We start from the raw sequence: 14,418 nt of genomic DNA, 5'->3' as shown, positions 1-14,418 counted from the left end.
TCATTTAGAAACAAGTGGAAGGAGCAAGGGCCGCATCATCTATGTCTTCACAGTCTAGTCTAGGCTGTTGGGCTTGACCAGTGACCCTTCTGGTCATCTGACTGTGCTGTAAAGTTCCCCGAGGAATTAGATTTTGTTGTTGTTGTATAATTCGCGTTTAGTAAGATGTATACTTAAAAAAGGGTTGGGGATTTAGCTCAGTGGTAGAGCGCTTGCCTAGCATGCGCAAGGCCCTGGTTTCGGGGTTCGGTCCCCAGCTCCGAAAAAAAAGATGTATACTTTACAGTTCGATGGCTTTAGATAAATGATTTTTTTTTTTTTGGTTCTTTTTTTCGGAGCTGGGGACCGAACCCAGGGCCTTGCGCTTCCTAGGTAAGCGCTCTACCACGATAAATGATTTTTTTTTCTTTTTTTCGGAGCTGGGGACCGAACCCAGGATAAATGATTTTTAAAACACGGATGCAGGGTCAGTGAAATGGTTCAGCAGATGATGGCAGTTTTCTGTCAAGGCTGAGAACCTGAGTTCCTTCTTCAGAAACCTCACGGTGGAGAGAACATACTCCTTCAAGTTGTTTTCTGACCTCCCCAGGCACATCCACACACAAATGGATGTTAAAACATTGTAGCCAGGCAATGGTAGCACATGCCTTTAATCGCAGCACTCAGAATCAGAGGCAGGAAGATCTCTGATTTCGAGGACAGCCCAGTCTACAGAGCAAGTACTAAACATTCTGTACTAGAAACCCTGTCTCGAAAACCAAAAAATAAAAAAAACAAAACAAACAATTACATGGATTTAAGACAGGAACCTAGAAATCTGACTTCATGTGTTTTGTGGGGGGTGGGGTGGGGGAAACAGCTAGACATTATTTTGGTCATCAGGGCCAATTGGTTGTCCATGTTATTGATGGGGTGGTCCCAGCTGCCTAAGTCTCCATTTTGTAGATGGGGACCTTTTAATCCGTCGAGCCTTTGAATAACCAATAGTTCAAAGCGTGGGGACCAGGAATGAATGGGGATCTGTACTGTCACAATTTTGCGGTTCTAAGCAGAGCTGTAGCTGCCTAACCTCCAGAGCAACTGAAGTTAAGAGACCAAGGGAGGGCTGGAGAGATGGCTCAGTGGTTAAGAACACTGACTGTTCTTTCAGAGGTCCTGAGTTCAATTCCCAACAACCACATGGTGGCTCAAAACCATCTGTAATGGGACCTGATGCCCTCTTCTGGTGTCTGAAGACAGCTACAGTGTACTCATATACATAAGTCTTTTTTTCTTTTTAAGAGACTAAGGGAAAAACCACGCCTTTGAGCCCAATTAATTTCTGTTCTCTGTGCCCTTTGTCATCCATCTTCTTGGCCTATAAGACTCTGGACAGCATGCCCCCACCCACTCTAGGCTATTAAATTGGGCTTCCAGCTGTATTGACTCAATTCTGCCAGCCCACTCCCAAAAGACCCTCAGGTGTAGAGCTGTAAGGGGTGTTAGTCTGGGTCTACACAGAGCAACTCAGGAAGGCCATGAGTAGATCAATCCCTGCTCCTGGGAAGGTTGTGTGTTTGTGTGTGTGTGTGTGTGTGTGTGTGTGTGTGTGTGTGTGTGCATGGGCGCTTTGGTCTTCCGACCACAGACTGCCTCAGAGGAACCCATTCTCCTGAGAGGCTGAGCAAACTGCCCTGGGTGGGAGGAAGAGCCCAGGCTTCAGAACTAAGCTCATGTGTTACACCTCAGGCTGGCATGGCCTGTACAGTCCCCTCTCACTGGCTTCAGAGACGTCACCTGCAGGTGGTGCCATTACCTCAGTGAGAAACTAGTCTATGGGAACCATATTCAGACAAGCAGCTCCGAGAAAGTCCCAAGCCCTTGGCTATTAAATCAGGAAGGAGGGGAAGATACTCTATCTGTCCCCTTTCCTCCTTATGGGGGTAGATTCTGTATCTCCAGGAGAGGAAGCTTTTGTTTGGCCGTTTACTCCAGTTTTGTTAAAAATAATTTATTTACGAGCCTTACAAAAATACATTGGCAAGAGAAAAATAAAAGTCCCGTAGGAACAGGCATGTCTGTTGTCCTTCCTTCTGGTAGCTCCCTTGAAACCCTGCCAGAGAGTGGGGAGTCGGGTGGGAACTCCAAGCTCAAAGTGGAAGAGGAAAGGTTTGAAATTTAGAGGGCTGGCTTGAGCCCTCCTGGCCATAGGGGCCGGCCCAGCAGGCACCTAGGCACATGGTGAGGGCTATCATGGGAGACAAGGGAGGAAGGGGAGAGGAGGAGAGAAAGGGGACACTGAAGACTTGCCAGGCAGGAGGGCCTGCTTAATCTGTCTCTGAAATGAGGCCCCTGGGCCGGGGCTGGGGTGGCAGAACTGGGGTAGGGGGATGCCCACCCACAGCCTCAGGGCCTCCTCTGTCCTCTGTAGCCGCTCCCTGGTCCACCTGAGCAGGCATGTTTGAAATGACAGGGGAGGCTGGGCAGGGGGAGACTGGTAAACGCCGGCTCTGTCGCCGGGCAGGTTGTGGAGGAGCAGGGGGTAATGGGGGAGGTACGGTGGGGGCCCGGAGGCTGGTGCCCACCAGACGGCGTGGCAAAGCTTGGGGAGTGCCAGGGCTGACCGAGCCAGCGGGCAGGGATGGAGCTGGAGGGGATGAGCGTGAGCTGGAAGGCTGGGGAGGTGGCATGGTAGGCCGGGCTGGTGCTGGGCGCTTGGCTGTGGAGGAAGCGAAACAGGAAAGTTAGGGGTTCACGTGTCTGTGTACATCACATGTTCATTCCCGCATCTAGGCCTTTGTACATTTCTTCATGCGGGGGTGGTTTCACTTTCCACAGTGGGTCCTCATCACTGAGGTGCTCCCTGGTTGTCCTCTCTGGTGGAAGTGCTCCCTAGTGGTCCTCCTCCGTGGACCTCTCAGCTTACAGTAGATATCCCAGACCCCACCCCGGTTATGCTGCCAATCATCTTTCTCAGAAAACCTGTCCTCACAAGTATCTTGCCCATCTTTCTTGTGTCTCTCCCCAGAACATAAACCCAACATGGCTGCTAGTTAGCTCAGTCTAGGCGTCAAGCAGGAGTGGCTACACATCTGTTAATTATATAAATGCCTCCTGTCCCTATTGACCCATGGGACACAGGGGTCCTGCTTGCCTCTCAGAAGCCCCAGGTCCTCAAGCAAGTTCCAACCTTGTGAGGTAGTTGGAGGCTGCGGGGAAGCTAGGTGGAGCTGACATCAAAACTCTCCCTGGCTCTGTGGGCTCTGGTGTCTGGAATGGCTCATTTGCTCTCTGGGGCTTGTTTCCTCACTGGTAAGTCACCAGCCAGTTCAGGTGACTCTGACAGTACCCTGGTTTCCAGGTCTCTGTGTGGCCTGTAGACTTCTATGGCTGCTCCCCTAGCACGGCAGGATGCATTCAGCTCTAAAGTTCCTTGTCAGAACTGGGATGGGTGCTCTGCAGTGACCTAGTCCTCATGAGGATCCCTGACCTCTTACCTATATCCATCCTGGGCCAGACTGGCTTGAGTGTGCCAGGGAGCTCCAGGAGCCTCCAGACTCCTTGCAAACTTCTCACTTCCCTCTCCCTTAAATACAGTTCTGGTCCTGTCCTTCATAGTCCTTGGGCTTCCGGAGGGCTGGAACACTCGCCACTCTGACACTGACTTCCTTTCTCTAGCACTTCCTGTGTGCCAGAGCCCTGCACACTCCCTGAGGTCCCAGCGCTTCAAGGTTGGGGGGCAATTACAGTTCGGCCACACAGAGGAGTGTAGAGGCTCTGACAGGCTGCCCCACCTGCCCAAGGAATAAACTGGAAGCCGGGTCCAGGTGCCGGGCAGCGAACCCCGACCTTCTCACTACGTCTAATGCCAGCCTCTCTGGAGGTGTGTAGAGACGGCAGGGGTGGGAGTTCCCACTCTCCAACTCTTCTCTCCCACAGCCCACTTACTCTTCCGAGTCATGTCCTCTGCCAAAGCAGTTGTATCTGTGGGGCTCCTGCTGACCTTGGGGGAAGCTGGTTTGGGCAATTCAGACTCTGTCCTGTCGAGGGAAAGAGAGGTGCGACAATCAAGCTTGGCTATTTCCTGGAAAGCTCCTACTAGGGTTCCACATGACTCCAAAGTGTTGGGTGGAAGGATTTGCTTCCCACCAGCTATGGCTGCGCCAAGAATGCGTTCTCGGTCTTAGTCTCTCTACTAGATACTTCAGGTATCAGCAGGGTTTGTGTCCATTAATCCTGGCTTAGTTAACTTTAACAGCCAACTTGACACAAGCCAGAGTCACAGGGGAAGAGGGAGTCTCAACTGAGGGATCACCGAATCAGACTGGCCTGAGGCCATGGAGGTGGGGGTCTACCGGTGCGGGACTGTCTTGATTTCAGATTGATGTGAGAGGGACCAGCTCACTGTGGGCCATGCTGTCTCCTGACAAGCATCCGGAGTTGTCTAAGAAAGCCAACTGCCCAGTCAGCAGACAAGGCCGTAAGCAATGTCCAGGGCTCCTGCCTCTGCTCCTGCTTGAGATCCTGTCTCCCTGATAGACTGCTAAGTGAAGTATAAGAAAGTAAACCCTTGGGGGCTGGAGAGACGGCTCAGTGGTTAAGGGCACCCGACTGCTCTTCCAGAGATCATGAGTTCAATTCCCAGCAACCACATGGTGGCTCACAACCATCTGTAAAGAGATCTGATGCCCTCTTCTGGTGTGTCTGAAGACAGCTACAGTGTACTTATATATAATAAATGAATAGATCTTTTAAAAAAAATTTAAAAAAAAGAAAGAAAGAAAGAAAGTAAACCCTTTTTTCCCTCCCAAGCTGATCTGCTCACAGTGTTTATCAGAGCCACAAAGGTTGGAAGCAAGCAAGCCTTCCGCTTTTCTAGGTGATCTTTTTTTTTTTTTTTTCCTTTTTTGAGACTGTCTCATTCTGGAACTGCCTAGGCTGGCCTTGAACTTTCCATGCCGAGAAAGCGGATCCTGAACTCCTGATCCTTCTGCCTACACCTCTCCGTGCTGATAAGTATCATTGTGCCCATTTTGTGCACTCCTGGGGCTTGAACCCAGCCTTCCCGTGTGCCAGGCAACCAATAAAGCTACACCCCTAGCCCCCCCACCCCCATGTGATCTGTAGGGAATGTTCTGCCAACAGAAGTCAGAGTCAGAGTATGTGAGCAGCAGTTGAAAGAGCTGGCTTCCTAAACGTCGGTCCATTGGCCATTTCCCCAGAGAGGCCTTTGTTTCCTACCTGGCTGGTACAGCTCTCTATGCTGCCTGTACACTGTATAACCCTCCAGGAGAACGTGCATCCTGACATCACAGGAATGTAGATGGGGCAATGTCCACTCTCCCTGCCTCATTCAAGGCAGGGGCTGAGGGTGGCATATACCCGCCTCATTTAAGGGAGTCCCATCGTGTGAACCACTGAGAAATGCCAGTCTGCCACAAAACCTTTCAGACTTACAGGATTGAAGACAGGAAAGTTATGAATCCCAACCATCCCCTCCCAATTCCCTAAATTCCCAGGGCATGTGCCTGGGGCACATAATAGGTGCTGTAGAAATAGCCCTACAATGAAGGGAACATGCTTAGAGCTGAGAACAGGCTCCTCCCACCTACTCCAACCTGTGGGACCAGATCTACAGAACAAATACCACAAATTACATTCCTAAATCCTCTGAGAGCCCCAGGCCAGAATTAGGCTATTCCTGTTTAGTTCTTACCTTTCTTTTACTGTCATGGAGGCTGGAGCTGGGCTAGGAGCTGGGGTGGGAGTTGGGGTAGCGGCTGGGGCAGGCACAGCAACAGGTGCCAATTCCTCTGAGACCTGTTGACTATTGGGCTTCTCCTGGGGGGCCAGGCCTGAGAAGATGCCTGATACACTGAAGTTGATATCTAGAGGCAGAATGAACAGGGTTCAAGTTCAGAGCCTTAGCCAAGCCTGCCTGCCCTGGCCAGAGTCAGGGCTACTCTCTTTCCTTGAAATGATGGGACATCTCTTTCTTAGCCTTCCTACTCCCATGGGTCAGATAGCACTGTTCCCATTTTACAGATGAGAGACTGAGGCTCAGTGCAGAGAAAGCAGCTTCCTTTAAGCCACATAGAGAGTTTTGGGGGCAATCAGGGCTTGAGCTTGGGCTGTAGTCCTGGAACTGGAGGAAGTGGGGACTAGAGATGACATAGAGGACATCACCTCCAGGGAAGAGGGTGTCTGCATTCTGTATCAGCGCCTCGACAACACCCACCACCTGAATGGAGGACACAGAGGCAGCGTCCAGTTGAGCCTGGTCCCTGGTATAAAAGAGAAGCAAGAGTTTTAGTGATACTAGCATTGCGGGGCTCTGCTGGGCGTGGTTGATTCTACACGTGTAGCACACATAACCCATCTCCTATTCCTTCACCGATGAGAGACATCATTAATCAATTCTGGGCTTTATCCCCAGGTCTTGGGTTGACTGCCCCCCTCCCCCAACTACAATTCAGGACATAGGATGAGTTCTATGGCCTGAAAAGTAGCGGTGACTTCTCGTGTTGTCTTTGAACTTCAGTGTGTAAAGCACTTCCCATCCAGTTCCCACAGCAATGCCTACGCCCCACCCGCTTAGAATTTGTATAATGTCTCCCCAACTGACAGATGAGAAAATGACTCTCCAAGCCCCACGTCTGAAGGTTGGGAGTGAGGCTTCAATCACACCTCGTGGTTTTGAGCACCCGAACCAGGTCATCCATGCCCACTCTGTTCACCCCAGTCCCTCATGCTGCTCCTTAAAGCAGCTTCAGATTTAAGAACTGTTCAGCCCACGGCAGGGATAGAGAATGGAGGTCTGGGCAAATCAGCAGCTGGTGACTAGCTGGGGACAGGCTCCCTGGGCTCATGGGCCTCACCCTTCTTTCTCAGGAGGCCACAGCAGGTTGGGCCCCAAGACAATGGCGATGTTGCTGGGTGTCATCTTGTTCACGTCCTGCTCCTCGGCCAGCAGTGCCAAGAACTTCATCAGGTACCTGGGTGGGTGAGAGGATGCTCACAGATGTCTTTGAAGGCCCAAGAACTCCCTACGCTAGACTCTGCAGAGGGGAACAGATACTACGCGGCATGGTGACATTTTTACTACGGAAGTTCCCTGATCTATTTTTCGAGCTAAGTTGAGAATCTTCTGGCCACCAAAAGCGGTAGGGACCGTCTCCAGTGCTGACACTAAACTGCCAGCACAGGGTCCCAGAATGACAAGGTGGGGCCTGCAGCCAGGCAGTATGGTTTCACAGGTTCAGGGGGGCTTTCTGCTTGCTTTCTAAGACAAAGTCTCGTAGCCCAGCTTGGCCTTGAACTCTATACAGCCAAGGATGACCCTGACATGTCTGTGCGACTGCAGGCATCCACCAACACCTCCAGTTCATGACATACTGAGGAGTAAACCCAGGGCTTCATACGTGCTAGGTATATTAGGTAAGGACTCCACCACAAGGTGGAGATTCCTTCCTCTTTTGTTTTGTTCAAGGCAGGGTTTCTCTCTATAGCCCTGGCTATCCTGGAACTCGTTCTGTAGATCAGGTTGGCCTTGAACTCAGAGATTCACCTGCCTCTGCCTCCCCGAGTGCTGGCACGGTAGGCATGAGTCGCTGCACCCGACTGGCTTGTCTGCTCTGGTATCTGGTCTAGTGTAACCGACATTACAGCTGAGGTTCTGTGCTAGACACGCACAGCGTAGGCTAGTGTCAAACCCAAAGTTTGTGCGCCTGGGGATGGGGTGGGGAGGGCTCACCGGAGGTTGTTGAAGTTCTCCTGGGGTAGACGGCTGCAAACATCCTGAAGGGCCTCCAGGCGGGCTCCTGGTTCCTTCAGGCTGAGGAGGGAGAGTCACCAATGCACCACCAATCCAGGGCCATGTTTCCAGAACTTTCACACACACACCCCCCACTTATCCCCACCTGCTCACCTGGCTGCTCTCATCCAGTCATCATAGAGGTCAGAGGTCATCAGGGGCTCTGGCAGCTCCCGGAGATAGGACTTGAGGGCACCTGAAACAAGGCAGGGGAAGGTCTTGGGCAGCCTAAGGACCCAGCTTTCTCTACTTAGAAGGAACCTCTAGTCTGTATTCATATTAAGTCTTCCTGTCTTATTCTGATAGTTTCTTTGGGTTATAGGCCCTTTTAACATAGTATTTAGCAAGCTGGCCCTCAAAAAACTGCATATACATTTTAGAGGATTCATCACGGAACCCCCAAGTGCCCCATAGTGGTGTTTCTTTGGTACCATTATCAGGCCTAAAGCCAAACTCTGATAGTGTTACCTTAGATAGCTCTGCCCCAGTCCCCCCTTCTGCCTAGAACTCCCAGGGGATCAGGTACCTGCTACAGCATGGGGGTCCGAGCAGAATTCCTCCAGGCTGTGGGGATCTGAGGCCATGGTCTGCTTAAGGCGCTTCAGCACAGAGGCCCCAGCAGCCAGACGGAAGAGGCCCTAGGGTGCAGGAAGGAACAGGCTGTGCATCACAGAGGGCAGAGCAGGAGCAGGCTGCCCGGCCTCAGTGTCCCCGCCGGTGGTGGTCAGTATATGATGGTGTCTATGGGCCCTCCCAACTCCCAAGGTCTGGAATTCTGAGCAGAGGGCAGAACTGGGAAGTGTGTGGGGCAGGGAGATCAGTGGAGAAGTAGTCTTGTTAAGGGTGGAAGGGGAAAGAAGGCTCAGCATGGTTGGTGAGGAGCCAGCAATCCACTCATGGTTGGGTCATTTTTCACCTAAGGCCTATTTTCAGGAAAAGCCCAGCATGGATCATGGACTGAACCGAGGACCCCGGGTTCCTCAGATGATTCTTGGTCCATTTAATCTTTGACTCTCTCCCCCTTGCCAAACAGAGTCCAAGAGGATCTTAGAGCAAAGACTGCTCAGTATCTGTGGGACAGTGCAAGGCCCCTGAAATCCTATTCAATGAGGCAGAGTCCAGGTCAGCAATGGGAGGTTAGGTCTCTCAGAGAAGGGAACTATGGGTACCAGCAAGGGGTGGCATGGAGCCCTGTCACTCCCCCCACCACTCATGTCTCAGCTCCTACCTCCTCCTGCATGCCCTCTGACAGCAGCAACAGGACACAAGCCTCGATGGGCAGGGCAATGTCACGGCCTAGATCTTGCAGGTGGGTTCTCAGGGACACCCCATATACTCTGGAGAAGGGGGCAGCCGTCATCAAGGGGGAGGAGTCTGTGGGAATGAGACACATCAGTAGCCTGGTCCTTTCTGCCCCAGGCAGTAGGGCCAGGGCAGACAGGGCACCTCCAGGAATCCGCCTTCCACCCTGTTTCAGTACCACACACACAACCATCTTGGATCTGCCCACCCCCACTGCTCTGCCTAGCCCAGATCCCAACCTTCTAGAAGGTCTCATGTTCCTTCTCCATCCTCCACAGCAGTAGAAAGCCAGCCCCCGAAGACCTAATCCAGCCTGCTCCCTGCTCCACAACTCTCTACTGCCTTTCAGGATAAGGAGCAAACTTTTTGTTTGTTTTTGTTTTTCAAGACAGGGTAGTCTCCTGGAACTCTCTATGTAGACTAGGCTGACTTCAAACTCAGAGATCCACCTGTCTCCACCACCCAAGTGCCCCAGATTAAAGTGTTTGTCACTCTGCCTAGTAAGGAGCAAACGTTTAGCATTGTAAGGTCAGAGGTGAGGCTGGTTCATTCATGTCCCCACCTGCTTGGCTGTGGTTGTCCCTCAGCTCAGCTAGGGCCGTGTCAAGGGAGGTTAGTGACTTGCGATGGTAGTCAGCCTGAATCTCCAGGAGCTGTGGAGACAAAGGCCATCCCCCAGGACCAGTGAGAAAAGTGGAGACTTTCCCAGCGTCTCCAGAACAGACACCCGCCATCTCTCGGAGGCCCCCAGCGGTGCTGGTGGCTGGAACTGGACCATGGACTCACATGAGTAAAGTAGTTGGCATATGAGTCCTCCTTGGTGGAGAAGTGGTAGAGATCAGCCAGGTACTCATCCTTGAGGACAGAAGGGAGAGGATGGGTGAGGCGGGGAATCCTGTGCTCGCCATGCAATCATTCATTCATTCATTCTTGCTTTACTCCATGAACATCATTCACTCATTACTCAGCAAACACTGCTCACTCATTCATTCATTATCTTACCCAGCAAAAACACCCAACAATCATTCATCCTACAAATACTATTCATTCACTCAGCAAACACCACTCATTCATTCATTCATTCATTCATTCATTCAACGTTAAGCATCCAGTGAACAACCACATCCCAGCTGTTAACATACACGATAAATATAGCAGAGGTCCTGGGTGGTGCCCCACTACATAAATTCTGCCTGGGTTTAAAACACAGTGCTGGGGTTGGGGATTTAGCTCAGCGGTAGAGCGCTTGCCTAGCAAGCGCAAGGCCCTGGGTTCGGTCCCCAGCTCCGAAAAAAAGAAAACAAAAAACAAAAAACAAACAAAAAAAAAAAAACCCACAGTGCTGCCCGCACACTTCAATGTTCCCGTCGGTAAAATGGACCCACACCTGTCGTCTATGCAGACATCCCAAATCATCTCACCTTGCACTGTTCCACCTTTCTCTTCAGCTCCTCCTCGTCTTCCTTCAGCGTCTCCACCTTGTTGGCAGTGGCCATGTGGGTGTGACTGCTTGAGCCACCACCCAGGCTTTGGCTGCTTCCCGAGTTCTTGGCTGCCTGGCTGAGCCTGGGGAGGGTCCCAAAGTGGGTGGTCACTGGCCCCATTGCAGGGCCAGAGCTAAGTGTCCCCTCCATACACGTAATCACACAGGACTCTAGGGTTTACAGAGGCAAAATAGAAATTCCTTGGGCCTCTGCCCAGACTAGGCCAAAGTGCTCTAGGCCTCCTTCTGGTGGTGGTCCTGGTGATCGCAACTACTTGGCTCCAGAATACAGAATAGGAGGGAGCTCTAGAACCATCTAGGGATCTTGGAGACTAGTGGTTTTCCTGGTTTGGGGTCACCTGTGGCACAAGGGAACATATGCACACCTTCACATACACATGCCTTTACCACATGTGTTCTCAAGGACCAGCATGGCCACAAGGACCCAGCGGGGCCTGCAGAACCCTCGACCTATGACTTGACCTAGACTCAGGTGCCCACCTGCTTTTGAGGGTGTTCCAGTCAGACACCAGCTTCTGAAGGCTCTTCTTGCGCTTGAGGATGGCAGGCAGCTCCTCCTGAGGGCAGGCACAGGGAGGGCTCAGGGGGTCTGGTGGGGGCAGGGACAGCAGGAAGCTGGGGAAGCTGGGAGCGTGGGGGTGCACAGTCACCTCGCTCAGCCTGTTGAGCGGCTGCAGGACATCTCTCTCCAGGGTCATCTCAAACTCTGCTAGGATTCTGGCCAGCTGGTTCTGGATGGCACAGCTCATCTCTAAGGCTTTCCTGTGGACAGAGATTCCCAGTGGGCCAAGGCTCCCTTGGTCCCTCACCCCAGCTTGGTCATCCATCCTACCCAGCCAGGTAGACACCCTGGCTGATCTGACCCCCTCATTGCTTCCTGGCATTCTTTAGTGAAGAGCCAGGCCCCAACTATGCTCACCCCATGCTGGAATCGGGATCCAACTCCTTGAAGCTTTCAGCCATTGCGGTAGAAAGAGCCATGAGGGGAAGCTTCTTCTGCAGGGAGGGAAGGGTGAGTGAGCCTGAGTTTGCGAGTTTCCTCCACCTTACCTGAGCCCACAGCACCCAGCCAAACCCATACATCAGCAGAGGGAAGAGCCAACTGAACAGACCCACATTCATAGGGGGAAACTGGATGATGATGGTGTGCCCCCCCAACTCATGCACACATCTCACACAGACCTGGGATCCCTCCCTCTTTCCCTTCTAGAAGCTACTTGACTGGACAAGAAGGAATGAGCAATCCCAGGGAGACTAGACTACGCAGAGGGAGGGAGTAGTAAGCTGTCCCAAGGTTACACCCCTGCAAAGAGCTGGTCTTGTGGCTAGGGTGGGATGGCCTAACCTCCTTTCCCAGCCTTATGGCCTTGGTGGTTAATCCAATCATTCTGTAGCCCAAGCTCCCCAAGGTATCTATTGCCTCACACCCAGACCCTCTTCTGGGGCAGCGGGGAGGGGGCAGGCATGCTTGGTGTTCTTAGCAGACTAGAGAGCATGTCGGAGTCCCTGCGACTGTACAGTGGTGAATCTCGTGGGTGATAGGAACTGAACCCAGGTCTCTCCAAGAGCAAGTGCTTTGCTGAGAGGATCCTCCAGCTCCGGCCACGTGAATTTTTAACTATCCCCGGACTTCCGCCAGGAGTTATAGAAAACACTACATTTACAATCAGAGGGACCCCAGGGCCACTTTTGTGACTTGCCACCTGTGTGATCTTGGGCTGCTAAGTTTAGATCTCGGTTTCCCATTATACACAGGTGACTTGTACAAGGGGGTGTCGCCAGGGCCGTTGCCAGCAGTGGGGAGACAATGCATTGGCAGTCTTAGCAACGGGAGTAGCAGGAGTCAGAAAACGCTGCCTGCTGGGTAGCAGTGAGCATCCTCCATCCAGTTCAGATGGTGTTCCGCCCACCTAGACCACTTGGGGGCGTACTAGCTGGGAGCAAAGCTCAGACGCCACAGAGCACCCAGAGCGCCTCATTCCCACCCCGTCCTTCACCTCACAGGTCTCTTCCTCCCGGAGATCCCACTTACCACCCGCTTGTCCATGTCAGCCCCGCTTTGGCCCTGCAGACAGGCCTGCAGCCTTTTGTGAACATTGTGGGCTGCTCGCTTAGCTGGTTCCAACCGCTGCTCTACCTGGGAGGTACAGGGGAGGGACATGTGGGGGCTGTATATTGTGAGGGACCCTCTCTCATTGCTCTGTTTTCTCCACCAGAACAAGGACCCCTTTCCCCTGTCCCACCCCCCACCCCCCACCCCCCCCCTCCCCTGGCCAGCAAGGAATGACACAACCAGGCCCTTGACTGCTGTCCCTGCCTGCCAGCCTCTATACTGACAGCTTGCACGGACCTGCCTCCCAGCCCAGCCCGCCCAGGCACGTACCTGCAGCAGGTCCTCACCCAAGAACTCGGCAGTCTCAGGGGTGCTGTGGGGGAAGGGGGCTTCTGCTGAGTCAGTCTGGGTTAGGATACCCACTGCCTCCCTCTATCCCCTGCATATGGAACCTGAGCCCAAGTTGCTTCCAGGACCCACCAAGCCTGGGTGGCCCATCCACATGGGAGCTGGGGCACATTCCATGCCTGCTTCCTCCTCCACCCAGGGCTGTGTCCTGAGAGAGGGTGGACCCATGACACCAAAAAGGCAGGAGGGAGCTACCCAAGGCCCAACTTTGGGACAGAGGAAAAGTTTCTCATCTTCCCATCCCCCAAATTGTTTGCCTGGCCCGGAAAGAGGAGGCCTAAGCTGGCCCCCAGAACGGGAAGTGTGGAAGCTGGTCTCGGGGTGGCCAGGCCCACAGGCACACGACATTGAACTGCGGCTGTGGGCAGGTCCAGGGACTCTGCCCAAAGATACATAGGGACATAGGTTCAGGGCAAAGTGGCTTGGCTTCCGTAGGTACATGTAAGTATTTGTGTCACTGTAGGACTATCAAGTTTCTGGATACACAGTCACCTCTCTGGGCCCAAAGAATGGGGAACTCCCAGGCTGGGGAAGAGGGACAGAAAGAAAAGCTCCGAGAAACTCCCCAAACTTCCGCTCCCATAGTTGTGGAGCTGGGAACCGAGAAGACCAAGCGGTGTCTCTACCTGAGCCTGCGAAAGCAGAAGCAGGACCAAAAGGCAGGAGGCCCCTGGGCTGGGGGAGGGGACGGACACCCAAAGCAGAGCAGGCCCCACCTCCCCAAGCCAGAACACTGCCAGTCCCTTCCCCCAGGGTCTGGGGCGCCCCCGATTCGCTCCATTCCTCCCCTTCCCTCCAGTTAGAGGTGGTTAATTGTTCCCATTGTCCAGAGGGGACAAATGAGGTTCCAGGCAGAGTCCTGGCTCAGGGCGCATTCTGCTCTCTGCTCTCTGCAGCCTCTTCAATCAGGAATGGAGGTGCCCCTCCAACCCCCCAACCTCCTGCAAAAGCCAGCTAAGCCTGTACGACCACAGTGGCTTCAGACCCCAGGGAGCCAGGTCAGGGCTCTGGAATGCCGAAGGGCCGCTATCCAGATGTCTTCGACCTCTTTGACCGGTTCCCCACTCTCCAGCGCCCGCTCAGGTCCTGCGAGACGACAGCACAGCTAGAAGCGGGTGACACTCACCGTCCCGAGCTGCCCGTGTGGGCCAGCTGCCGCATGCGGTGCAGCTGCCTTTTCATCATCTTGGGTCCGGGCTGGGAGCCGAGGAGTCACCTAAGGGGTTGAGGCTGGCAGCCCCCGGCCCAGCCTGCTTCCCCGCGCGCTTCGCCCCGGATGGGTGGGCGGCGCTCTGGCTTCCTGGGCCGGCGCGCTCCTCCGGCTGGTGCTGGCGCTGGCGCGGGCGCTCTCCTCCCCCG

General features: G+C 53.4%; 1 protein-coding gene across 4 annotated transcripts; it reads right to left on the bottom strand.

Moving 5' to 3' along the window:
- Positions 1 to 1,969: 1,969 nt before the first annotated feature.
- Sh3bp1 (SH3-domain binding protein 1) lies at positions 1,970 to 14,353 on the bottom strand. 4 transcript variants are annotated; one of them, XM_087556565.1, is made up of 19 exons: positions 14,276 to 14,353; positions 14,029 to 14,145; positions 12,982 to 13,024; positions 12,631 to 12,735; positions 11,518 to 11,594; positions 11,249 to 11,360; positions 11,079 to 11,155; positions 10,516 to 10,660; positions 9,881 to 9,949; positions 9,657 to 9,747; positions 9,021 to 9,166; positions 8,319 to 8,430; positions 7,907 to 7,988; positions 7,733 to 7,813; positions 6,858 to 6,974; positions 6,166 to 6,263; positions 5,696 to 5,867; positions 3,928 to 4,019; positions 1,970 to 2,698 (listed from the first exon to the last, which is right to left on the bottom strand). In XM_087556565.1, exons 4-19 carry the CDS (start codon positions 12,643 to 12,645, stop codon positions 2,307 to 2,309), a joined length of 1,878 nt encoding a protein of 625 aa, XP_087412691.1. In that variant the 5' UTR covers positions 12,646 to 12,735; positions 12,982 to 13,024; positions 14,029 to 14,145; positions 14,276 to 14,353; the 3' UTR covers positions 1,970 to 2,306.
- Positions 14,354 to 14,418: the final 65 nt, after the last annotated feature.

Source organism: Rattus norvegicus, chromosome 7 (genome assembly GCF_021556685.1).
Source record: "Rattus norvegicus strain SHRSP/BbbUtx chromosome 7, alternate assembly SHRSP_T2T, whole genome shotgun sequence".
NCBI classification, from domain to species: domain Eukaryota; kingdom Metazoa; phylum Chordata; class Mammalia; order Rodentia; family Muridae; genus Rattus; species Rattus norvegicus.
Note: the sequence above shows the minus strand (reverse complement) of the source record. Positions and strands in the feature narration are given on the sequence as shown.